General features: G+C 31.5%; 3 protein-coding genes across 3 annotated transcripts; 2 read left to right on the plus strand and 1 right to left on the minus strand.

Moving 5' to 3' along the window:
* The first annotated feature begins 9,126 nt into the window (after nucleotides 1-9,126).
* On the plus strand, nucleotides 9,127-9,759 carry LOC25484774 (monothiol glutaredoxin-S11). Its single transcript, XM_013613760.3, has one exon. It carries the CDS (start codon nucleotides 9,214-9,216, stop codon nucleotides 9,511-9,513), a length of 300 nt encoding a protein of 99 aa, XP_013469214.1. The 5' UTR covers nucleotides 9,127-9,213; the 3' UTR covers nucleotides 9,514-9,759.
* Nucleotides 9,760-13,527: 3,768 nt separating this feature from the next.
* On the plus strand, nucleotides 13,528-14,192 carry LOC25484775 (monothiol glutaredoxin-S11). Its single transcript, XM_013613761.3, has one exon. The coding sequence runs from the start codon at nucleotides 13,668-13,670 to the stop codon at nucleotides 13,965-13,967; it is 300 nt and encodes a 99-aa protein (XP_013469215.1). The 5' UTR covers nucleotides 13,528-13,667; the 3' UTR covers nucleotides 13,968-14,192.
* Nucleotides 14,193-21,841: 7,649 nt separating this feature from the next.
* On the minus strand, nucleotides 21,842-26,097 carry LOC25484776 (probable LRR receptor-like serine/threonine-protein kinase At3g47570). The gene is made up of 3 exons (XM_013613762.3): nucleotides 23,390-26,097; nucleotides 22,915-23,296; nucleotides 21,842-22,195 (listed from the first exon to the last, which is right to left on the minus strand). The coding sequence occupies exons 1-2, from the start codon at nucleotides 26,070-26,072 to the stop codon at nucleotides 22,929-22,931; spliced, it is 3,051 nt and encodes a 1,016-aa protein (XP_013469216.2). The 5' UTR covers nucleotides 26,073-26,097; the 3' UTR covers nucleotides 21,842-22,195; nucleotides 22,915-22,928.
* Nucleotides 26,098-26,487: the final 390 nt, after the last annotated feature.

The following is a 26,487-nucleotide window of genomic DNA, read 5'->3' on the forward strand; positions in this document are numbered from 1 at the left end:
ACTTACTTACATTTTTGAACTAATATTTAAAAGAAAGTAAACTAATTCTTTTTTTTTTCTTTGAATCAAGCTCATGTACTCCTTGTGCTAGAAGTTTTTCATGTACTCTCAATATAGATTTTCTCATGTACTTTTATTTACTATCTATTAATCAATAATTCAAAATTAATTCTATATTTTTTTTTCCCCTTTGAATCAAGCTCTCAAGCTTCTTTCTAATATGAGGTTAATCTTCATTTCATTGATCTTATGATTTGTAACAATCAATGGTTTGCATAACTTCGAAACAGAGCATCTATCTGCATCCTAAACTTTATTTGTCACATAAAAAATAAACACTACCCACTTACTGAAAAAGAATAATCCCCAATTAACATACAGGGATAATATCATGATCCCTATTATTCCAAGTGTTTATATAAAGATAATTGGGTGCTTATTCGTCCGAACCACTAAATTTGGTCACCTAGACCTATTGTGCATGGCGTTTGCTAGCACTGGTTATGTCTCCCTATTATTCCTCCAAATCCACAAAGGGTGATAATTTTTCTTTCGTCGGAGCTGTATTTTTTTTAACCTTCTTGTTTTCAAGAGAATGATTTTTATAATCTGAAGTTCGATCGTAGTTAAATATAAAATTGATTAAGAGTTGTTTCATCTAAGAAATATAGTGTTGTATTGTAATATGACAAATTCTATAGTACACCCAATAAATTTAGGTGTATCGATACACCAAGTCGTAAAATTAATAATAAATGAGTTGTTTTTTTGAAGAAAAATAATTATTTTCTATCATTGACAACTAAGATAATTAAATTTTATATACCAAAAGTTTCGACGAAATAAAATTTAATTTTTAAGAATTTTTATTACTCATAACAATGAATATTGATTATTTTTTATGACAAAATGTAAATTTTGTAATATGATCCTTATAAACAATGAAATGATGGTTTTTTTTTTATGAAATGATGTTTTCTAAAATATAAATATTGACAAATACCTTTTTATTTCATTAAAGTGATCTTTAATTTATATATTTTGTGAAACAAGAGTACCGGTACACTCAAAATTATGAGTGTACCATAGAAGTTCCCTTGTAATATTACCAACTCATCTACATTAGCATGGTAAATATTATTCTTGGCCTCAAACTTTATATAACAATTTTTGCATATTTATAGCGATCGATCAATTTATTCACTCTGTCAAAAAAAAAAAAAAATACACTATACTCATAAAATTAAAATATAATAATATTCGTCGGTATATATACTAGATGATGTTAAGTTTTTTCTTTTTTGAGACATATATATATATATATATATATATATATGCGATCGACATTATTCGTGTGCTACTTGGTTTGCTAAAGGATGGGAATTCAATATTCCCTCTTGCTTGCTTTGAGTGTCATTATTTTTGTTGGCTACTTGGTTTGTTAAAGGATTTTAATATTCCATCTTCCTTCTCAAAGGGAAAAGGTTTTTCATTTTATCCATATTACACGTGTCAGCTCCAAGGGTTCCCAATTTTACATGTTAGAATGGACCGAAATGTTTGTAGTCATTAGATCAGGAAACTTCTATGGTGCACTCGTAAGTTGAGATATATAAGTACTTTATTATTAGGATAGAGAAGAGTGCACCGTTACCGTTGCGCTTTCTAGGGTTAGTTGTTGCCACTGCTCCACCCCCTTGGCTATTGGATTTATTTTGAGATTTGTTTTATGTTGAGAGTTGTTTTATGTTGTTTAACTGCTGCTATTAATTGTGATGTTGTATTTCTTAACTATGTTGATGATGTTGGATTTGTCTCATAAGCTTGTTTTTATCACAATTTAATTTGCTGCCATTTTTTTAAATAACAACAAAATGTCAAAAAATGCATAAAAAAATATATTTGTTTTGTTTGACATACAGACTCGCCAACTCGTCAGTCCACAACTAAACCACTAAGCAGAACGGAGAATAATTTTAAACTCGACTACCTAATTAAATTGATCCGACTCGTCTCATTCCAATTTAAACGTGCTATTAGGTGGGTCGGATCTAAATGAGCTGACCAACCTGCTTTGCCATCCCTATGAAATACCAATAGTAAGATTTTTAAGATGGTCGGGATATTTTTAACTACGTCAACTCATTACTTTATAGAATTGATTTACATGTTTAGAACATTATGCAACAACTATATAGACCTGGATTCCTTGCATTAAAATCTCGACCATCGATTTGAGATTGAACCGTTTATATTGCACAATAAATTATAAATCAAATTTAGACAATCTCCACTATTTATTTGATATGGGACAATTAGTATCATTAAGCAGTCACAACTGGGATCTATTTCCCAGCAATTAATAGGAACAAAATAGAAAGAGGGTCCACTAAACCCAACTCATTCTCAATCTTTCTTCATAAGGATTCAAATTAAAGCGTTTGATATAATAAGAATCTTCATTGTCACATAAATTGACCAACGTTGCCTTTGAATTTTTCAGTGAATCTTTCATTTATTTATTTATTTTTTGCATAATAAAGTGTGTACATATTCTATCTAACTAACGGCCAATGATGGTACACGCCTGCTGACATAAAACAAATAGCACTAACTTGGTCTCTCGAAGATTTATTTTCACTTGGCTTTGTTGAGAAAAGTCATAACATACAACTTAAATCAACTTTTAATCTCCCAAATATCACAATCGTGCAATTTTACTCCTTTTTCTTAACGATTTTGGCCTCTATACTTTTTCCTTTTTAATTTCGTACTCTTCCAATTGCCACTCAAATTGTCACGTGAGAGGGATGAAATCTCTAATTAAATTTTTAAATTTATGAAAGTATTGATCGTTTCATCATTTCCTAAATCACAATGTCCTTTAGTTTTTTCCCTCATTTTTCTGTCATTGTAGATGGGGAATTAATCGCGTGACATACATGAGAGATGAAGCATGAGAGAAACTCGAATATTGATTAGCACTACCCATGATTTTAGTGTAGGATGGTAAATCTTGGTTGAATATTGGGGAAGTAGATGAATTAGAAGTATATTAAAAAAAAGATGAAGAAGAAGCTTACATTCATATTTTCTGTTTTTTATTTTCACTTCAATTTTTTTACGCATTATTTTAACTTTAATTATAAAAAAGAAAAGAAAATTGCTTTTTTGACAATGAATACTTCCTATTGACACAAGTAAATGACGCTTTTACCCCCAGCGGCAGTTAACTGCCGTTAGGCAATGCACCGACAGTTAACATCCGCTGGAAGCCAGCGGCGGTTAACTGCCGTTGTGTTCGTGATATGAACAAAACAGCATAGGAGTTTCCAAAACTCCATTGTTACGTTTTTTGCTTCCATAGGTGCGAATTTCACAAACCATAAGTCATTCCAAGCCAATTTCAAGCACAAAAATCAAGTAAGTTTTTTGAATCCTATTGCGTTGCTATTTTGTGATTGATTTGATAGTTTTTTTTTGTTAAATTGTGATTATAGAGGTTTATGGATTTTATGATGTTATGATAGTTTAGGTTGTTTGAATTGTTAGGTTTAGGTTAGAATTGTTTAGATTGTTAGAATTGTAGAATTTTTATGAAATTATGGTAGAATTTTTATGATTAGATGAATTGTTGTATAATCGTTGCGATTAGTTTATGTTTGTTATGAAATTTTGTTGTTATGAATTTGTGGTAGAATTATTACGATTAGTTACGGTATAATTTTTAGGATTAGTTTAGGTTTTGATGAATTATTGTAGAATTGTTACGACATGATGTAGGTTTTGATCGCCGATTTGTTTATGTAGATATGTCTCAGAATCAGGGAAACGTTGAGTTGAACAAGAAGAAGGAGGGTGATGACAAGAAGAAAGAAAAATCGCTGATGACATGGCACGGAATCACATGTGATGGATCCGTCAAAAAGAAGGATTCGAAGGTGTTGGTGTATAATCATTCGAGGTTGAGGAGGAGCAGGAGGACATGCTATTTTGGTCCTCAGCCAAAAGCAGGTGCCCCAGGGACTGTCGAAGAAAACCCAATTGACTTGTGTGATGAGGAAGATGATTGAATGTAATGGGTTGTAATATCTAATTGTTTTGAATCTTTTTTTATGGTACATTTTGCTTGACATATTGGTACTTTGAATAAATTTGCGTTTTAAATAATTTCAATTAAAATCGCGTTTTGAATAATTTCGATTAAAGTTGCGTTTTGAATAATTAAGTATTCGAATAAAAACTAATTAAATCTAACGTGAATTTAACTAATTAAAATTGTGTAATGAATAAATAATTTTGAAAAGTGAATAAATAAGATAATTATTGTTCTATTCAAAACAAAATATATGTTATCACATTACATTGCATTACATTCTAGAATGTACCTTTCAACTGCAACAATTGTCTTGCCTCTGAATGGAGCAAATTCAAATTTGCTAACCAGCAGGACTCCAGTATTCGATCAACATCTTGAACGCTGGTATTCAAGTGTCAAAAGAATGAGGTGCATTCCTTGACACTTGAATACCAGCGTTCAAGACGCTTATCGAATGTTGGAGTCCTGCCGATTAACAAGTTTGAATTGCCCCATCCAGAGTAAGACAATTGTTGTAGTTGGAATGCACCTTACCCTAACTAATGACGATCTTCTGGCAGAATCAAACTTTTGATGATATCTTCAGTTGATCTCAGCAACGTCACCCGCATATCGATCCACTGGAACATGTCGTGCTCCCAAAACATGATCGTCACGTTTTCGTCGTTCGTTAATTCCACCCAAGTGGATGATACTCTCCCCTCGTCGAGCATTGGACGTTTATACCGAACATGTTCCACCCTTCTTGTGTCTCCTTGGTTGACTCCTTTGTTGAATTCAGTCAGTTCATCCTTGAGACCTCTTAACGTTACACCAAGGAATTGAACCTTCAACCTCTGAGGTTCTCCGTCGTTGAATTGTGCATGTACGTCGATCCACCCGGCCATTGTTTCAAATCTACACAATTAGAAATTAAAAATAATAAATGAAAAACTCATTCAAACACTTGTAGTGAAAATTTGATATAAACCATAAAAATCCTAAACAAACCCTAAAAAATTTATAAAATTCGAAAAAAAAATATAAATTTAAGCAATATAACTTCATTATAACATGTATTCATAATATATGTTAATAGCATTTCAGATCTACAATATAACTATATTATAAACAAATATTCAAACCCTAAAAAATTTATATAATTCGAAAAAAAATATAAATTCAAGCAATATAACTTATAACAAGTATTCATAATATATGTTAATAGCATTTCAGATCTACAACATAATTATATTAAAAACAAAAATTCAAAATTTAATAATTAAATAACAACTAAAATTATAAACATATAAACACATATACTAACTAAAATGTACGACAATAGCATAAGTGATAACTTACTTGTGATTTAGTGGAAGAAATTTTGGATGATTTGGTAGATTTTTTTTAGAGAGAGTGAGTGAAAATTTGAGAGAAAGATAGTGAAGATGATGGAGTGAGTGAGTGTCTGGCTACTGACTTGAATATATCACGAACACAACGGCAGTTAACTGCCGCTGGAAGGTCAGTGGTTGTTAACTACCAGCACATAGTCTAACGACAGTTAACTGCCATTGGGGATAAAAGTGTCATTTATTTATGTCAATAGAAAGTATTCTATGTCAGAAAAACAATTTTCAAAAGAAAAAAAGTTAAGTTGGAACTATGCGTTGGGTGTACACCAATTAATTATCACACCTTAGCATTGGGAGGGGGCTATCAAATAAGAAAGTGGGTTTTTAGGGGACTAAAATTCTCTAAAAGTATGTCTAGATGAAAGAATTTTTTGAGATAACTAATTTTAATCGGAGGATAATTCAATCTTTTATTTATGCAAACACCATTGTTTATACAATAAACTTAGAGTGTAATTTGGAGGTACAATATGCCGCTTTGACTAGGATGTTCTTGTAATTATCTTTCATGATACATCTTGTGCTATGATTGTTTTTGTTTATATATTTATTTGACCTTTTTAATACTTAGAGTGTGTTTTGGATAGAGTAGTGATACATAGACCACCTTAGGTGGCATATACCACTTATACACCCATACACAATTGTGACATGTGTCCATGTGGTCCCCACACACACAAGAAACTCACTTTCACACTCTCTCATATGGGAGTGGTACATAGTGTGTATGGAGAAAAGGGTGTTCATGAAACATTATCCTTTGGATAGGGTAGTTAAAAAATCTAAATAAATTATTATTTTAGACAATTTAAACACCTTTTTATATACAATAAACACCTTTTTATATATTTATTCTCTTCAATAATTTAAACACCTTTTTATATACAATAAATACCTTTTGGTAATTATCTTTCATGATACATCTTGTGTTATGATTGTTTGTGTTTATATACAATAAACACCTTTTTATATATTTATTCTCTTCAATAATTCTAAGGAATGAATATAAATTTTTTAGTTTTTAAGTGGGTTTTGAAATTCCCAAATTACACTTTGACCAAATGCTTCATAAATTCCTTCACCCGAAAAATTAAATATGTTTTTAGTTCATACAAAATCATTACCTTTTAAGTTTATTCACTATTAAATTTTAATTAAAATTTGAGTGAAGGTATTTTTTTGTCCCTCACAATTTTTTATGGACCAATTTAGTCCCTGGAGAAATAAAATCCAAATTAGTCCCTGAAATTTTCATATTGAAGATAAATTAGTCACTGATTCATTATAGCATAGGGACTAATTTGTCCCCAATATAAAAATGTCAGGGACTCATTTTAAATTTTATTTTTATCAGAGATTAAATTGGGCCATCAAAAAATTGTGAGGAATTAAAATAGGTCCTTACTCATTAAAATTCTAGTCCTTCACAATATTGCAATTTGCAACAAAAGCATCTATTTTGAAAACTTAATACAAAAATGGATACTTTTAGTCATTAAAATAGTCTATATAAAATACAAGCATTGACTATATGTGATTTTTTTTTTAAGGATTAAACTTGAAAGCATGTGGTTCTATAATGACTATTTTAAAGACTAAAATGTGTTTTAAGTCCCTACAAAATTACCACCTTTCAAATTTACTCCCTATTAAATTTTAATTAATATTTTAATATTTCAGAATATTGAAGTTTGCAAGAAAAGCATCTATTTTGAAAACTTTATACAAAAAAGGATACGTTTAATCCTTCCAATTAATAGTCCTTATAAACTGTAAATATAGACTAAATGTTTTTTTTTGAACAAATAAATATAGACTAAATAAGGACGTGGTTTTATAAGGACTAAAAATACATTTAACCTTTTGGAAAATTATCTAAATATATTATTCGATCAAATAATTAGTTAATTTTTTTTGAATTATCCACTGAAGTTATATTAACTCGAAAAAATTTCGCAGTCAAAAACACTCTGAAATAGAAAGCAATTAAAATAAATGCTCCCATCACATTCTCTAACACACTCCAATAACATAAAGCCACGTCATCCATTTTCTTAACTCCTTTACCTGGTAACCGGTTCTACAGGTGGAAGGAAAATAATATTATTTTTTCTTTCTTTTTATGAATTATGTGCTGGTTCGTCATCTCCAAGGGGTCATCAGCTGCAACCACAACCCATTTTTCTGGCCAACATGTTTCTTTGTTGTGAGCTTTCCTGTTGATGGGGGAGTTAAATCAATTTTTATATATGGGTTTCATTCCTCATAAAATAGATCTGGGTTGTGGGTTATGATTACATATAGGGTTGGGAATAGGCCAGGCCGGCCTACAGGGGCCTATGGCCTGGCCTGTTTAAGCCTGGCCTGGCCTGGCCTGTTTATTAAAAAGGCTAGGCTTAGGCTTTTTAAAAAGCCTATTTAAGTAAATAGGTCAGGCTTAGGCTATAAAAAAAGCCTATGAATCCTAATAGGCCGGCCTGTTTATGCATGTTAGGCTTCATAGTGGACTTTTTAAATAGGCTTTAAAGCTTTATAGTGAAATATATTTTTAAGGCCTTATAGTGATAGACAAATTTTACACTGGAATAGGCTTTGAAGCCTATTAAGCCTATTTAAAAGTAGATAAAATGGAATGTTTAGTGACTTTAATAGTAAGTAGGCCTGTAAATAGGCTTTCAGGCCAGGCCAGGCTTTTAAATAGGCCAGGCCAGGCCAAAATAATAGGCCTATGAAAGGCCATAGGCCAGGCTCAGGCCTGCAAATTTTTTCGTAGACCAGGCTCAGGCCTATCAAAGCCTGGCCTGGCCTGGCCTATTCCCAACCCTAATTACATATGAGTTTAATTCATCTAATAAAATAGAATTTTGAAAGATCCATTTCCATTTCTCCCCCATTCTCGTTCTCAATTTCAATACCCTCCTTCTCCGGTTTCAATTCAATTTCATTTTCAATTTCTAACAACAACCCCTCTTATCAATTTTTGGAATTGCAACCTAAAAGAAAAGATGAAAGTTGAGGATAATGACATGTTTCCATGGCTCTTCTTGAAAAAGGGTGTACAAGGGACCCAAATTGAAGCAAATTAGAAATGGGTATTCTTAGTATAGCACCGTTACTTTTGAAGGAGGAGGATATTGCTGATGTCTATAGCACCACAACCACCATCGGCAAAAAAAAAAAAAAAAAATCAGTGCAGGAAGATGGTGAACAAAAAAAAATAATGTTTTTTTTCAAAGTTAAAGTACTTTTGTTTGTACTGGTTGGAGGTTAAAGGAACAAAAAAAATGAGTGATGTGTCTATTTTAATTGAAGTGTGTTAAAGAGTGTATTAGGGAGTGTGACCCTAGCATTTCTCAATGGTACAATATTGATACTTGAGGGGACATATAATATATGGCTATAGTCTTCTTGCCTGTCCACTGATTGAAGCAAATGCATGTAAATAATGTCTTTCAAAATATTCAGTCTAAAGTGGCATAGAAGGGTCTTTATATCTCCAAAGTAATTGGGCATCTAAAAAGCAATACCTCTTTTGAATTTGCTTTAATTTGTTCAAAGTGCTATACCTAGCTAAGTTGCACGTCCCTATAAATAGCATACCATACTTGCTTATTTTCAATAACCTCAAGCCTCACATATATATAGGTTTCTAAATATTTCCAATTTTTGTATTTAGAAAATAATTTTTAGTACATTTTATTTGGAACCAGTTATATTAAGATGGAGAAGGTGATGAGGTTGGCTACAGAAAAGGGTGTTGTGATTTTCACCAAGAGCTCTTGTTGTTTGTGCTATGCAGTGAACATTTTGTTTCAAGAAATTGGAGTGTTCCCTGTGGTTCATGAAATTGACAAAGATCCTGAAGGAAAAGAAATGGAGAAAGCTATAACAAAGTTGGGTTGTAATGCACCTGTCCCTGCAGTATTCATTGGAGGAAGGCTTGTGGGGTCCACCAATGAAGTAATGTCCCTACACCTAAGTGGTTCACTTGTTCCACTACTTAGGCCATACCGAATTTAACTTAATTTGATCAGTTTTATTATTAGGAATACATATATACATGCATATTACACGTCCCAGCAGCTACCTTTATTTGAAGAATAAATTAGTACTAGTACTAGTAGTAGTAAGTAAGATAAGTATTCATAATATAATAGTCTATCCAATGATGTGTGATTAAGTTTCTATTATTTGTTTGCTATATAATGTAATAATCTGCTAATCTTGATACTTGTACAAGCTATTGTGATTCAACAATTTTAAAGATAACTCGTTTGTAAAGTTTATGACATTAGTTATCAGTTTTAATGCTCGAATAAAATTCAATGTCTCTATTTAACAATCTATCATTGCATGAGTAGAACGCATGCATGAAACATGGTATTTCTTGGTTTCAACGATGAAGATCATCAAATAAGGAAATGAGCTAAAAAGATGAGAATATGAAAATTGTAAAAATAATTTATCGACATAGTTTATTTTCAGTTTCAAGCAAATTTTTTCATATTCCTGAATTTTTTTTTAAATATTAGAAAATGGTGGATTTTTATTAATCTTAGTAATGTTGTACAAAGCCATTGCCAACCGCATGCTAAATCTAGCGCGGTTCCTACAATTGTTGTATCATAAAGTAGCTACAAACTATCCATATCTAGTGTTGGGTTTCAAATGTAAGTATTTAAATCTCATATCGTTGATAATTTTGGATATATAAGAGACTTGACTCATATACTTAATGTTATAAGGATTTAGATGGAGATGCTATGTTTTTCTCACTTGTGGTCTTGGAGCATTTATGCAGTTGTTGCTCCCGATTTTCTTAAACTCCCCCAACAAGTAGTATCAGAGCCCTTAATTCGGCTTGGTGCGGGGAGCGGGAGCCGGACTCTGCTATAGGAGATGAGAACACTGAGGGGCAAATTGTTGGATTTCACGTGTGAATGGTTAAATTCTACATCGCCTATGAACGAATAAAAATGTTGAATATATATATAAGAGGTGACTCATAAACCCAATACCTTAAAGTTTTTTGTAAAAATGTATGTGTTCCTTGCTTCTGCTCTTTGCGCATTGAACCGTTCTTACTTTCGCGCTCCTCTGAACTCCTAACAACGTAGAACACATTGAGATCCTACAGTTGAGGGAATCCTAGTTTTAAAGAATTAATTACATTAATTTGTTGCACATAAAAATCACATGACACAAATTTAAACTCAAATAAAATTATAGTTCATGAGCAAACCTGACATGCACCGATATATTTTGTCTTTAAATTATTAGTCAAATGAGTTCTCTCTTTTTTAATTTTAAAAAAAAAAAACTATTTCCTATCATTTATACGAGGGCACTCGATAGCATTTTCTTTATGAGTCTTGATAATAACTAAATATTATTTGCCAACAAATGTTAGTGAAATATTTTTTTTTCCTTCAGAATTTTCATTCTCGTAATGAATATTGAATGTTTTTTACGATAAAATATAAAAATTATTATAAAGCTTATAAAATACAAAAGTTGATGAATAGATTTTTGATTTATAAAAATGATTGTTAATTCATTTTTTAAGAGAGTAAATGTACCAAAATTCTTTAATTTCTAAATGCACCGTAGAATAGCTTATCTGTGTTAATTCATGATCGTGTAGAATTCATTTAATTGTTTAGAACATCAATATGCAACAACAACAGGATTCAATCGTGTACGAAAGCCTTCTCATTCTCAATCTTTCTGCATAAGGATTCAAATATTAAAGCACTTGATAATAAGAATCTTCAACATTATATTCTCACATAAATTGACCTTCGTCCTAAAATTTACACTCATGTTACCTTTGATTTTTTCTTTTTGCATGATAAAGTGTTTACATCATTTTAGCTAATGGTCAGTCGTGATACACGTCTGCTGGCACATAAATTAATAGCATGAAAAGAATCTACAACACAGTTTCCTTCTATTTATTTAGGTTGGGGTTCTTGTGTATACACGAGTGATTGTAAAATTTTAATGATAACACTTGTTAAGTTCTCAATTCATTCAGTCCAACGTTTTAAAAAATTTATTAAATAGACGTCAACAATAATTTTATATCCTTACATTTGAACAATATATATTCATTTATAATATTTTTTTTTTTGTTGGTAAAATAACCTCTGAAATCCTTGAAATTTCATTTTTTTTTATGATACTGGTTCTTTAAGTTTTTTCTTCTTTTCAAATTAGTTATTTGTGTTGCATTATACTTTATTTGTCTCATAATTATTGTCTCTTTAGCATTTTTTCATTTCCTCAAAATAATTGTCACTTTACAATATCAATGCAACATTTATTATTTTTTTCCACTATTATACCCTTATTTATTGAATTTCATCCAACTTAACTACTCCACTAACTACAATTAATAAGAGTATTTTAGTAAATGCTACTAATTTTACCATTGAAATCAACACAATTAATCATTTCCTTAATAATCGTGCACAAACTTTAAACGACTATAATTTAGAGACGGAGGGAGTACTTGTAAACATGTACTTAAATCTGAACCCCATTTTTAGGTACTTAAAATGAGTCTCACATATACATATCATTCATTTATAATTTTTTTAATAGAAGTACCTAATAAACACTTAATCCCTCCAACCGAACACTTTATACATTTTCTTTAATCAAGACCCACTAATCAGGCACCCCAAGTGCCACTGCACCCCTCAACCTTTATATAAATATCATATTAGGCATGTCATAACAATTTTTATGCTGGTGTTGCAACGGTTATGAAGTCTTTTTTACCAGTAAAAGGTCGCGTGTTTGAACCCCATGGCACCCTCTTTTTATATTTTTTGACGAATTCTTCATATATATGGAAAAAAGGTCCTAGTGGGATTTGAACCGGCATCCCTCATGTCACATTCATACAATTGTACACCATCACAGCAGTTCACAATATTGTATATAATTTTGAAACTTTTTAGTATATATTCTACAAATATTTGGCACCCCCGAGAAATAAACTCAAGATCCGCCACTGCCACTAATCATCTATCGATAACTCTATATCATTACATTTCAATATTTTAATCTTTAAAATGAGTGGGACATTCGGAGAGAGAGGATACTTATTTGAGACCTTGTGCTCATCAAGTACGCAAAATTATTTTTCTTTAATGGAGGTATTTAATAAATACCAAGTCTTAAATATGAGAGACCCTCTCATTGAAGATGGTCTTCGGCGAAAATATGACCCTTAATAATTTTTTCATAAAGCATCAATCAAGCTCTTTAAACGTCTACAGATTTTGGAGTTCTCTAAAACAATTTAAGACATGTTTCAACCTATAAAAACTTGGAAAGAAAACCATATTCACATGACCAATGTCATTAACCTCATTTGCAAAGTGGTTTGGACAATCAACTTGATCATGTTATTCAGATTAAATCTTAACACTTCATGGCATAGTAATTCATGAAATTAAAATGGTCAAACTTAAAGAACTACAAATACAATTTAGTATAATTTAGTGGCTAACAATGCAAAGATAATGTAATGTAAAAGACAATTTCGACGAAAAAATTCAGAACCAAAATTCAGGAAAAATGTTAAACTACGAACATAGTTTTGCGAAAATTTACTTGAGTAGAACCCATAAAAAATGGAGAGAAATTATAATGGAGATGTATGTTTATTTAACTTGATGCTACAAAGGAGAGGACCCCATTGTGATGCTCTAAATAGATCTTTGGAAGATTTTTTTTGACCTGTTACTATTGAGAAAGTCATAACATACAACATATGGCTATGATCTCATAACCTGTCTACTGATTGAAGCATTTGCATATGTAAATAATGTCTTTCAATATATTCAGTCTAAAAGTGGTATAGAAGGTCTTTATATCTCCAAAGTAGTTGGGCATCTAAAAAGCATAGCCTCTTTAGAATGTGCTTTAATTTGTTCAAAGAAACAAGTCCTAAACCTAGCTTAAGTTTTTACGTCCTATAAATAGCTTACCATACTTGCGCATTTTAAGTAACCTTAAGCCTCAAATATATATAGTTTTCTATATATTTCCAATTATCCTTTAGCCTCTACATTTGCTTGTAACTTTTGTCTCTAGAAAATAATTATTTTTTCATCTACATTTTATTTGAAATTACCTATTTGATCAGTTTTTATATTAACATGGAGAAGGTGATGAGGTTGGCTACAGAAAAGGGTGTGGTGGTATTCACCAAGAGCTCTTGTTGTCTATGCTATGCAGTGAACATTTTGTTTCAAGAAATTGGAGTGTACCCTGTGATTCATGAAATTGACAAAGATCCTGAAGGGAAAGAAATGGAGAAAGCTATAACAAAGTTGGGTTGTAATGCACCTGTCCCTGCAGTATTCATTGGAGGAAGGCTTGTGGGGTCCACCAATGAAGTAATGTCCCTACACCTAAGTGGTTCACTCGTTCCACTACTTAGGCCATACCGAATTTAGCTTAATTTGATCTTAGGAACACATGCAAAATACACGTCCCAGCAGCAGCTACCTTTATTGGAAGAATAAAGTACTAGTATTAGACAATAACTAGTACTATTATAGTCTTAAGTAAGATAAGTATTCATTAATAGTCTATCCAATGATGTGCTATTAAGTTTCTATTATTTGTTAGCTATGATGTAATCTGCTAAATATTATTCTTAATCAAGTCTTATTTATATACTTCTATTGGTGTATGTCCAAAGCCTAGACTATATGATCAGCATTGCTATGTTCTTATCAAATAGAGTCAATTCAGTTTAGTCGTTATGTAGGGTTATAAAATTTTATTTTAAAATTATTAATATATTATATAAAAGGTCTCAAAAACTATAAATCTTTTACCATATCAATTATTTTGTCAATCATTAAAGTGATCTTGAAATAACTACAACATTCTTTACTTTAGGTTAATTATAGTATTAAACTAGTCCACGGCTAAAAACTGTTACCTAATCTGTAAAACACTTTGCTAATCGTGGTCAGAGCTCTTCATAAAAGAAATCACTACGATTTTTTGTTAGAAGATGAGTAGATATGACCTAAAGTAAATGTGACCTAGTTCAACTTTAGACAACGAACTTTTAGTCGTGGACTAGTTCAATGCGACCTAAAGTCAAAAATATTGTAGTGAGACATAAATTTCTGAGAAAATTGCATTAAACTAAAACCATGACATTTTTGTACTTGTTATTTCTTTATTCATGGCATGCCTTGAAATCTTGAATTGTGAATTTATTAAAATACATGTTGTTTGTTTTTTACACAAAAAAACTCCTCGTCCTAACGATTAAAGGACCAAATTCTCGAGGTCCACAAACTTAGATCCTACTGTTAGTGGTTGAGGTCCTATCTAAATTCTATGGTTTGCGTCCGATGATCGGCGACTTTGTTCTCGGCAGCTGAAGATTGTATGAACAATAGAAAGGGCTTGCATGGTCCTGTAAGTATTCTTAGCCAAATTAAGGCATGACACCCTTGATGTCTAAGGGGCTGAGTAGTAGGGTACTAGGGTGTCCCCCACTCTCGTCCCAAGGCGCTAAAGGGCCTTTGTTTTTGAAACAGACCAATGAACAACATAGTAGGATAGACAAGCCGAGTCTCGTCTTTTGGCAATCTAGATTTTCAGGAGCATTGTTAATAGATTTTGCTAGCTTTTCCTAAATATAAGAATTATAATTGATTTTAAAAAGGTTCATTTACAAAGTCAGCCCTGAGGTAAGACTACGAAAGTTTAAACCTTAGGTCTCGCAACATAAAAAAAATTATTTATTGCTGATTGAAGAAAAAGATGTATAATAAATAGGGGCATGCATGTAAAGAAATAATTAATGTAGTTGGAAATAACAAAGGAGTCTTATAAAAAGGGACAAAAAAAAAATTCTCCAAATGTCTTATAATTAGGGACGGATGTAGTAAATTATAAAACTTTTAGGTCTTTTGAACAAAAAAATATGTATCTATTATAACATACTATTTAATTATGAACATTAATCGGTCAATCACCCAATATTTGAAAGAAAGAAAAAATTAAAGAGGATCTTGATAATAGAATCTTAACGTCGATATGTAAACATGTTCTAAGCACTTATAAGCAGGCATTAACTTTTACATCTTTTTGCATTGTCCGTAGGATTGTAAAGTTAAAAGGAAACTTTCTCTTTTTCTCTTATGCATTGTTGAGATTCTTCAACTTTATCTTGAAAAGAAAGATATTATATTCCGCACTTTTTATATTATAATCTCTATTTTTTTGTTGTTTTAATCAAGGGCAGAGTAGGCATTTTAAAGCAACTTCAACGATGAGTTGTTCATAAGTTGTTAATTAAGAACCAATGTTGATTATATAATCAAATATTGTTAAGAATAATCACCAAAAGCCGCTTATGATGAATTTTAAGAGTATGTAGTAATCAAACCTTAAAAAATCTGAACCTTTTGTCAAGGAAGTGCAAGCCACAATGAAAAATGAATCAAGTCAGCTCTCATTTGGTTTTGCTTGCATCTCTAAATGCTTTTCCAACAATATGGGAAATAGCTGTCAACATGTATTAAAAGCATAGGTATATATTTTTTCAGGAATTCAACTTGAAGTCAGTTCAGAGAACTAAAGTGGTCAATGGTCAATTAATGAATTATATGTGCACAAAGTCAGAGTGTTTAGGGACACAAAGTGTGAGTTGAAGGTAAAAGCATATCTTGCAGATTTGCTAATGGACCATTTGGAGTATATATCAATTGGGATATTTTTGTTTTGGAAGCTGATATAGTGGACAAGAAAATTTTATTCGCTAGTCATGCTCAGAATATTAATTTTTAGTGATAATAAATATTGTTGTTTGAAACGAATCACAGTAAACCGAATAACTGAAGGATTTGAAGGACCTTACAGTTACAGTGTATGTTACTCTAGATCAGAATTGAAAATAGAATCAATAATGGGTACTTGTTCATTAATTTAACTAAGACCAATGCTATTTCTCCATTGACATGTTGTCCCGAATTACTAGCAAAAATCAATTGGCCAATAAAACTCCACAAATTAAGCAAGGTACGTGGTGGAGCATAATTTAGAGAAAATATTGATACATCTTATATCGTAAAACTCTCGGGACAATAAATGTCGCAAGACATAGCAATATCCTTTAACTAATTCATCAGGAGGAAATTAAATCGATGAATACAAAGCATACAAGACCAAAGGAAAAAGACTAATTGGCCAACAGAAAAAGAAAAAAAAAATTAGTGAGGCAACAATGATGTTAGAAACTCTTCACAAACATCATTTCTTATGTCATTACCGAGTAATTAATTTGTTGATTTTGCAAACAAACAAAATGCATATATGCTGTCCATAACCAAATTCATCGAATTAAATTCTCCCTCAAAGCTGGTTATGATCGCAATGGTGGCAAAGTTATCCATAACGTGTATATTTCTGCCTAAGATGGTTTGTACAATTTTTCGATACACACCAGTGGGGCAGTGGCGGAGCCATAGTGGAGGCCCATAGAGGCAATAGTCCCCCTTAAAATTTTAATTTATATATATATATAGGGCATATCAAATTAGATGAGTTTTTAAATGAGAGGGTGAGAGGAGTAATTAACAACTATTTGATTAAAACCAATGGTTAAGATGCTTCAGCTTTAAAATATATTAAAATCATGTGATTAATTTTCATCTTCTTCTTTGTACCGTTTGGATTTCTTTTGCCTAGTTCCTATGAATTTCCTCAAACCCCATTGCTTCGATACGCTTACACCTTTGGATTCTAATTTTTCAACCTAATTTTTAAGGAATTAAATTAATTTATGAAATTCAAAAGAAAAAAAAATTATGAAAGAAGAGAATTTAATTTAATTTCAAAGAAGAGAACTAGCAAGAACCCATGGTTGAATATCTAAGCTTTTTTGTTGATTTTTTAAGAAAAGTTTATGTCTTTAATTCGATATTTGTTTGAGAAGAAATTGATAACAAATGGTGCAAAAATGAAAAACACAACTATTTGGGAATAAGAAAACCAACAACATGATATGCATCTGTTTATCTTCTTTACGTTTGACACTGGAAGAAGGAAAGTGCAGTTTTTGTGTTGGAACCAGAGAAAAAAGGGAAGCGATGCTTGAGAAGAAGGGGAAATTAATCACATGGTTTTAGTGGGTTTTAAATCTGAAGCATCTTAACCGTTGGTTTTAATCAGATGTTGTTAATTACTCGTCTCACCCTCTCATTTAAAAACTCCTCTCACTTGATATGTCATATATATATATATATATATATATAGGGTTAGGATCAAATGACGCCATGGTGTCAAAATTAGTTTGACACCAAATCTCATCATTTCATTTTATTTAATCCAAAGGCTTAAAACTATCACCAAATTAATTAATATATACAAAATACTCTCTATCACCTAATTAAGAAAAATATCTATCATCATTAATTTATAATCAAACATTCCATTTTTATTTCCCCAAATTTAATTGTTCCTCTTTTTTATTTCCCCAAATTTATAAATTTTTCCAGATTTCTATAATCATACTCAAACTTCTTTTCTAAACTTTTTTATAAAATGAATTATACCTATGGTTGTTTGAGTCATGATCACCATCAATGATATTTCTTTGTCTTTATCTCATATACTCATATTTTTTTAATAATTAATTAAATTGTATTAAAAAAAAAAACCAACAAGCTCGACAAATGATTATTGAATTGTTCATGCTAATTAGATTATTTTGTCACTCATAGGTCTAATTTTTTTTAGAGGACTCGTTGTGTCTCATGTTTAACTGAATTAAGATTTATCATGATTTTATAAAAATTATAAAGTTTGAGTTTGTGCTTATGGCTAAAAGAAAAAAATTAGGGGAAAATAAAAAGGGTTTGAATCTACCAAAAACAAGAAGATATTGTTTGATTATGAATTAATGATGATAGATATGTTTCTTAATTAGGTGATAGAGAGTATTTGATGTATGTTAATTAATTTGGTGATAGTTTTAAGCCTTTGGATTAAATGAAATGAATTGATAAGATTTGGTGTCAAACTAAATTTGACACCATGGTGTCATTTGATCATATCTCATATATATATATATATATATATATATATATATATATATATATATATAATATTTTGACTCCAATAGTAAGTTTGTTATGTTACTCCACATCTTGGCCTTTAATTCTAATATCAATTAATGGTTAAGATTGATTAATAATAATAATTGTTATAGTGAGGTTTAATACTTGTCCGTACTAGAAAATATGAAAACATCAAAAAACGCTAATCACCCAAAAACACCCAAAACCCTTTTCACGATCAAACTCAGATTGGCAATTGGTGTGATAATCGGCAGAATACAAGTAATTCAGATTGGCTATTGAAGAATTACCAAGAATATATGATAAAGAATCATGTCAAATTAATGGTAGTTGTATTAAAAAAACAATTGTAGGTAGCAAAGGGAAGTAATCAATCAATGGAGTTTGATGTATCCTCCTTCAGTTTTTGCCGTGATAAGTGTTTTCATTGTTTCCGTGTTTTTCTTTTTTCAGTAAAGAGAAGAATTAAATCTCATTATAACAATTATTATTAGGGAGCTTCTACGGTAGATCTCACAAATTGAGGTGTACCGATACTCCGCTTCATAAATTTATAAAGTAATGATCATTTTATGAAATAAGTTGTTATTTATCATTTTTTATATTTTAGAAAACATCATCCCATGAGAAAAAAAAACATCATTTCATTGTTTATATGAATTATATTAAATTTTTAACATTTTCTCATAAAAAATAATCAATATTCTTCATTATGATCAATAAAAATTCAAAAAAAGTAAATTTTATTTCATCGACGCTTTTGGTAATAAGATTTAATTATTATAATTGTCAATGATAGAAAATAAGTATTTTTCTTCAAAAAACAATCAATTAATTATTAATTTAATGGTTGGTTTACCGATACACTCAAAATGTTGGGTACATCATAGAATTTGCCTTATTGTTAATCAATCCTAGCCATTAATTCATATTAGAATCAAAGGCCAAGATGTGGAGTAACATAACAAACTTACTCTTGGAGTCAGAATATCCCTCCCCATATATATATATGCATATAACAATCCGTAATTTTATATTGGGGTGTGTTTCTTTCAAGTTATATCCGTAGATTTTTGAGAATAAAATGATAGAAATATACATGTCATGTTTGTTAGTTTACTAAATTTCATTCTTCTTATAAAATGTTCCTGAAAAACATGACGGTAAAAACTGCAATTAAACCTTTAATTAAATATAATGTATTATCACCCTCATTGACACACAACATTCCAAACATCTATTTTTGAAATTCACATATAGCCTAGGATGTTTGACAAAGTAAGTGTTTAAGTGGATCTCACGTGTACACATCACTTTTTTTCTTAATTGTTTGATGCTTAATAAACACCAAATTTCTTTCCTCTTAAAAAAAACACTAAATTCTTTCAACTAAGCACCTAAAAGAAATCATAATGGTATGTATGATTTCACGGTCCGAAGACAATTCTCACATCCCTATGTAAGTTTACTGTGACTTTTACAAAGGTAAAATTTGTAGGGGTTGGCAAACGCACGTAGACGTGGGAACAAACACATATTAAATCGGTCTCATCAATAACTATATATTATAATATTTCATCAAAATTTAATTATCTCAAAACAATTTATTAAATGTGGTACACAAAAAAGGAGAGAGACTTTTCATAGTCACCATTTCTCTATAAGCATCCAAAATTATCAATCTAGGATGAGGGTTGGTGAGTATGTAAAAATAAACAATTTGATTGACATGAAGAGAGTTGGTGTTTAATTTTTAAGTTAAATAATTCTTGATTAGATTTTCCTCTCATCCCTTACCGTAATTCTCTATCTCTTTCAAACTTACTCTCTCTTCATTGTAAAATAAATAAAAATATAACCAAAAGAGATATTAGGATTAAGAGAGGGTAAAGAGAGAGGAGGAAAAAGTGAATGGGAGGAAACAGTATGTATGCAAATTAAGGAGGAATGCCCAATTTTGGAAACCAACAAAACAAGCAATGATTCATCACACATTTCAGACACAGAATTTCTTATTTTTAGTACTATTTATTTATTAGTACTATTTTTTTTTTTTTTTTTTTATTTTTTTTTAAAAAAAAAAAAAAAAAAAAAAAAAACCATGGATCATTTACATAGGAAGATAGGTGACCAGTGACCACAAAGCTGCTATGTCTCAACAGGTTCCAGTAATCCTTTAATATGCCCACGTTTTCTTATTTCTTATATGAAATCAATTCAACAAAATTTGATTATCTATGCAGTGTATTAATTGTTGCACTAACCGAAGAAAGTGATTATTATCTCCGCTCCTAATTATAGGTGGGAATTAATATTTGTATTAAGGAAAATGTTAACCATTGCCTTTGAGGTATTGAATAAAGGAACAAAAATAGAAATTTTATGTTGGAAAATGATAAAAAGTAGTCAAGTCAACTTGTAAAAAATTTATAAATTGTTGTTTCCAATGTTAAAACTATTAATTTTGGTTACCTTAATCATTGCCCTGAGGGCAAGTCAGGGCAATGGTTAGCAACACCTTTGTATTAAATATGTATGTAATTATTATTGTTTTTCCAATTTTATCCTTTAAGAGAGAGGGTTGGTTTATGTTTTTAACATATTATTTATTGCTGATTGAAGAAAAAGATGTATAATAAATAGGGATATGTATGTAAAGAAATAATTAATATAGTTGGAAATAGCAAATATGTCTTATAAAAAGCGATAAAAAAAAAAATTCAAAAGAAACTTATAATTAGGGACGGAGATAGTACATTATTTGTTTAAGAGTTTGTTGTTTGTTGGTACTTCAACATTTGATCTAATATCATTTGAGTTATCCTGTTTTTGCATTTCTTTGAATACAAGATTATACTTTAATTTGTTTGATTCATATGCCTTCATGATTTTTTTTGGATTTTTTGGTGGTCCAGTCAATAGAACTTTACATGTCAAAATCGTTAAAGTGTTAGCAATCTACCAAGGATCTAATTCTGAGAAATGATTTAAAATGCTACAAAGTACTAAATACATCTTCAATTGGCATGGTAGTATCTTTAAGGGAAGATTATGTAAATTTTTCAAGATTATACTCTACATTTAACATCGTCTCTTTTCAATCTTTTCCTTCTACATATATACTTCCTTTACTTTTTCAAATGATATTACATAATTTTCAAATTGAAATCCAAGTCACCCTAGCAGTAAACCAAATGAAATGCCATCCAAGTCTAAGCAAATAGAAACCACCAGAAGCCATAACATTGATATATGAGCAGAAAGAAAATATAGGCAATAAGATAAGAGAGACTTCAGTCGATAGCAACGAAATTATGTGAAGATTCACATTGTCCGGCCTTTAATCCTCACCTCTTGGACTAACTTTTAAGGTTTTGCTAGCTTTAATGTCTAAATTTTAAGATGGTAACAAAGTCTATTTTATTAACGGTGACATTAAAAGAGTCTAAGCTTTACATGCTAGAAACGAGCTGTTTATATTATTCAACACTGAGTTCACAAACGACTTTCCATACATTTTATTGAAGACCATCAACCAGCTCACCCTTGCCAATCATCCTCAATTTTGGTGTATCCTGGATGTAGAAAAAGTTGATTATAAATTAATTTTCTAAAGTGAATGTCTGAACAAAGCACTTATTTAAGTCAGAAATGTGAAGAACAGTATGTAACAAAAAATTGATAGCTAACCATACCTTATGAATATCAGAAACACATAATTGAAAATGGTTAGGAAAGGGCACAAACTTGCGGTTTAACAAATTACGAGAAATGAAAACATATAAAGAACATGCAACATGGGTGGCATGCTACACCTGAATTTGTGATCCAAGTACTAGCAGAAAGGGAACAATATGTGATGATAGAATCTTACTAGCAGAAATAAACTGATCATGAGGATCCACACTTGGTTGTTTTCTGAATTCAGCGCAAGTTTAACAAATTGCACAAGTTCTTATACAATAACTAATGATTTCTTCTAGGAATTTCATTTTATTAGTATATTATTATGTTTATATTACTCACTGAATGAACTTAACTTTTTCTATCATATCCCTAACACCTCAAATGAAAGTGTAAAGTCTTTTTCATAGTAAATGGCATGAAACCCCATTTTAGTTTTTCTAGTTTGCCAAAGGTGGAGCAATGGGGTTCATGCAAAACCTAGCCCGCCTACAACCTAATCTAATGGAAAAAGAAATAAAAATACAAAGCCATAAAATTAGCTGTATAAGTTGGCATGATTAGCACGGTACCTCTAAATTATTTTTTGGGGTTACAAGTAGAAAATTACCTTTAATCCCTTAATCAGCCAAAGCTTTTGAAATTATATTGAGTTCCACGATGACATCCTTGATATTGATTCTTTCTCTTGGAGACTCCACTGAACAAGATAATCCTCTTAAATAAAGAAGATAAGAACCTCTCAACATTACGATTCAAATCACTTGCAACCTCTGTTGTAACTGCAAGAAGGTCATTTTCCTCTGAGAAGAGAGTTGCATCAACAATCTCCAAAATGTTATTTGGAAATGCAATTTTAACGTAGTTATGGAGGTTGTACCCATCTTTAAACATTTCATCAGTTGGTCTTCTCCCAGTCATCATCTCCAAAAGAAGAATCCCAAAGCTATACATGTCGCCTTCTGTTGACAATTGAGTATCCATTCCATACTCTGAAATATGCATGTTTCTAACAAATCAAATCCTAATCCAAAACTCAACATTTCTATATAACAGTCACAAAATAAGTTTCAAACTATACATACCTGGAGGAGTATAACCTATAGTCCCCTTTATTCCCATTGAGCTGGTTTGATTATTGGATTTGCCATCAATTGTTGAAACAAGTCTGGCTAAGCCAAAATCACTCACATGAGCAACCATGTCATCGTCAAGAAGGACATTGCTTGGTTTTAAATCACAATGAACAATAGGCTTCTCACATTCATTGTGAAGATAGTGTAATGCTGAAGCGATTCCATTAACAATTTCTAATCTTTTTTCAAATTTCAGAGTTCTTTGGTGTTCTGCATTTTGATGCAACCATTCCTCTAAGCTCCCATTTGTCATGTATTCATAAACTATTGCCTTAAAGTCGTCACCTTTGTGATCCACACTAGAGCAACATGTGATAATCTTGACTAGATTTCTATGCCTGATATTTCTAAAAGCATTACATTCGGCAAGGAAACTTTTATGAGCTCCTTTCTTCTGAAGGTTTAGAACCTTTACAGCAACAACTCTTTCTTCTGAATTAAGTCTTCCTTTGTACACAAAACCTGTACCTCCAGTTCCTATCAAGTTCTGAACCGAGAACCCGTCAGTTGCATGGTGTAGTTCTTGGTATGATACCTTTGGAAGTTGCTCAATTGTTGAATCGGTGGATGCTTTTCTCTGCCTTTTCCTCATTATCTGATAGATGATGATAGTAGCGACAAATGACACTAGAAGAAGAAATGCAATTGAGAAGATGATGATCAACTTGCGGCGAATATGGTGCTTTCTCTTTTTCACATTTTTTGGAGGGCAAAGTTGCAGATTCAGTTTTGCTACCCCGCCACAAAGCCTGTTATTGCCAGTCAATGAAACTCTACTAGCATTCTGGAAGACGCCAAGCATGGGGACCTCACCCTCCAACTTGTTAAAGGAAGCATTGAACAATTCTAAAACAGAATTTTTTTGTAACTCCTGTGGAATCGAACCAGACAAGTTGTTTCGTGACAGGTCTAGTTGTAAAAGACCTTTTAGTAAAGCTAAAGAAGATGGTATGATTCCGTCGAAAGAATTACCCTCTAAAAATAGGTACTCTAAGCTTAAGCAATCTCCAATATTTTCCGGAATGCCACCAGAGAGATGATTTTCAGATATATCAAGCGTCCCAATGGTTTGAAGCTTGCCCACCTCAGGAGGCAAATTACCACTTAATGAGTTATGTGATAGGTTGAGTAGTAGTGATAAGTAGGAAAGGCTAAGAAGTTGTGTTGGTATAGTTCCACTAAGGTTGTTCATTGAAAAGTCTACTATTTGCAACTGTTTGCAATTTCCAATAGTTGAAGGAATCTTTCCAATGAACAAATTGTTTGCTAAATCCAATTGAGACAAGTGACTGAGATTTACTAAAAAAGTCGCTGGAATTTCACCTGACAGTCTGTTTATATGTAAAGACAAAACTTGCAAGTTTTGAAACTTAGCAAAACTCTCTGGAATAACATCAGTTAAGAGGTTGTTCGCTAGGGACAAGAAAATCAAGTTTACAAGATTTCCCAGTTCTGTTGGAATTTTTCCAGATATCTGATTGCCAGCCATAGCAAGTGTTGAGAGATGGGTGGACAGATTGCCAATAATTTTGGGCAAAGCACCTCCAAAGTTATTACTTTCAACAATTACTATATAAAGTTGACTGCAATTTACCAAAGACTTTATAAACTCCCAGTCATCACCACTGGATGATGAATTGCTGCCAAGATTATTTTCGGCTACAGCCAAAACAGAAAGATCTTGTAGTTTTCCAAGATTTGGAATTTGTCCTTCAAAATTGTTTAAACCAATATCGAACATTTGAATCCGAGATGCATTATTGATGGATGTTGGGATCAGACCTGAGAATCGATTCGAACCAACCCAAAAGTGCCTAAGATTTGGGAGGGTTGTAAACATGTTGGTTGGAAGTGAGCCATTGAATTGATTTCCTCCAATGTGGAGGTAAGCGAGAGAAGATATATTGTAAAGTGACAAGGGAAGCTTACCAGATAATTTGTTTCGTGACGCCGACATCTTTGTCAAGTTTTTTAAAAGGCCCACTTCTTCTGGTATGTTTCCCTCCAAGTAGTTAGCAGAAAAAGAGAGAATAGTGAGGGAAGAAAGATTCCATATAGAAGGTGGAATTCGTCCGGTTAGATTGTTTCTTGCAACCTTGAAAAACTCAAGCTTGGCAAGGGAGTGAATTTCCATCGGTATTTGGCCAATCAAATGATTTTCATATAAATTGATCTTTCTTAGTTGAGAGCAATTTGTCAAACTGATTGGAAACTGACCTTCTAAAGTATTGTTGGCCAAAGAGATGGCCTGCAGTCGAAATAAACGGCCTAATTCTCGCGGGACATTGGCTTGGAAGCTATTATCATCAAGGTAGAGGATTCTCAGAAAAGAAAGATTCCCAACATGAGGTGATATAGAACCTTGCAGTTTGTATCCTACCAACTTTATCTTTATGACTCTTTGATGTCTATGACCGCATGTTACTCCATGCCACATGCAAAAGTGGGTAGAACTATTCCAAGAGGTTAATACTCCAAAAGGGTCACTGGATATTGATTCCTTGAATTTGAGTAATGCAGAATAGTCAGTGTTGTTTTCTAAGGCAGAGGCTGATTTGTTCAGGAAATTTGAAGTAAAGAGAAGAAACAAGACAATGCAGCATATAGACCAAAAGAGACGTGACAATAACATGGTTGTTGACTTGAAGTTGCTAAAATTGTAGAATTGTTAATCTGTGGGATGTATATTATTATAGCCAAACCAAGTGAGTGTACAATATTGATATGCCATTCACTTCCTTTCCTTCTCCAATTAGATTTTACAGTTGACATTTCTTTTGCCTCTTCAAAAGATTTTATAGTTTACAACTAAATAAATATGAAATGAACCAATCCAACTAGCCCGGTCGTGGATGCCAAAAGTCGAGGCATAGTTATCTTTACCAGTGGATACTTTGATGCTTAGACTTGCTTAACCTTTTTTATTCTGATTTGGATTTTAGCAAATTTAGAAATCATGACATGTTGGACGATTGGTGGCATTGGAGGGATAGTTATCTCTATATTTAATACTTCACTTTGCAAGTTTTGGAAAGATAATTGGAAAT

Source organism: Medicago truncatula, chromosome 1 (assembly GCF_003473485.1).
Source record: "Medicago truncatula cultivar Jemalong A17 chromosome 1, MtrunA17r5.0-ANR, whole genome shotgun sequence".
NCBI classification, from domain to species: Eukaryota; Viridiplantae; Streptophyta; class Magnoliopsida; order Fabales; family Fabaceae; genus Medicago; species Medicago truncatula.

Bases quoted from the DNA above. Each gene is read 5' to 3' on its own strand.
- LOC25484776 (XM_013613762.3), bottom strand. From the start codon at position 26,072: ATGTTATTGTCACGTCTCTTTTGGTCTATATGCTGCATTGTCTTGTTT. The intron at 23,297-23,389 runs GTATGTATAGTT...TGCATATTTCAG, and splicing joins TATAGGTTATACTCCTCCAG to AGTATGGAATGGATACTCAA.
- LOC25484774 (XM_013613760.3), top strand. From the start codon at position 9,214: ATGGAGAAGGTGATGAGGTTGGCTACAGAAAAGGGTGTTGTGATTTTC.
- LOC25484775 (XM_013613761.3), top strand. From the start codon at position 13,668: ATGGAGAAGGTGATGAGGTTGGCTACAGAAAAGGGTGTGGTGGTATTC.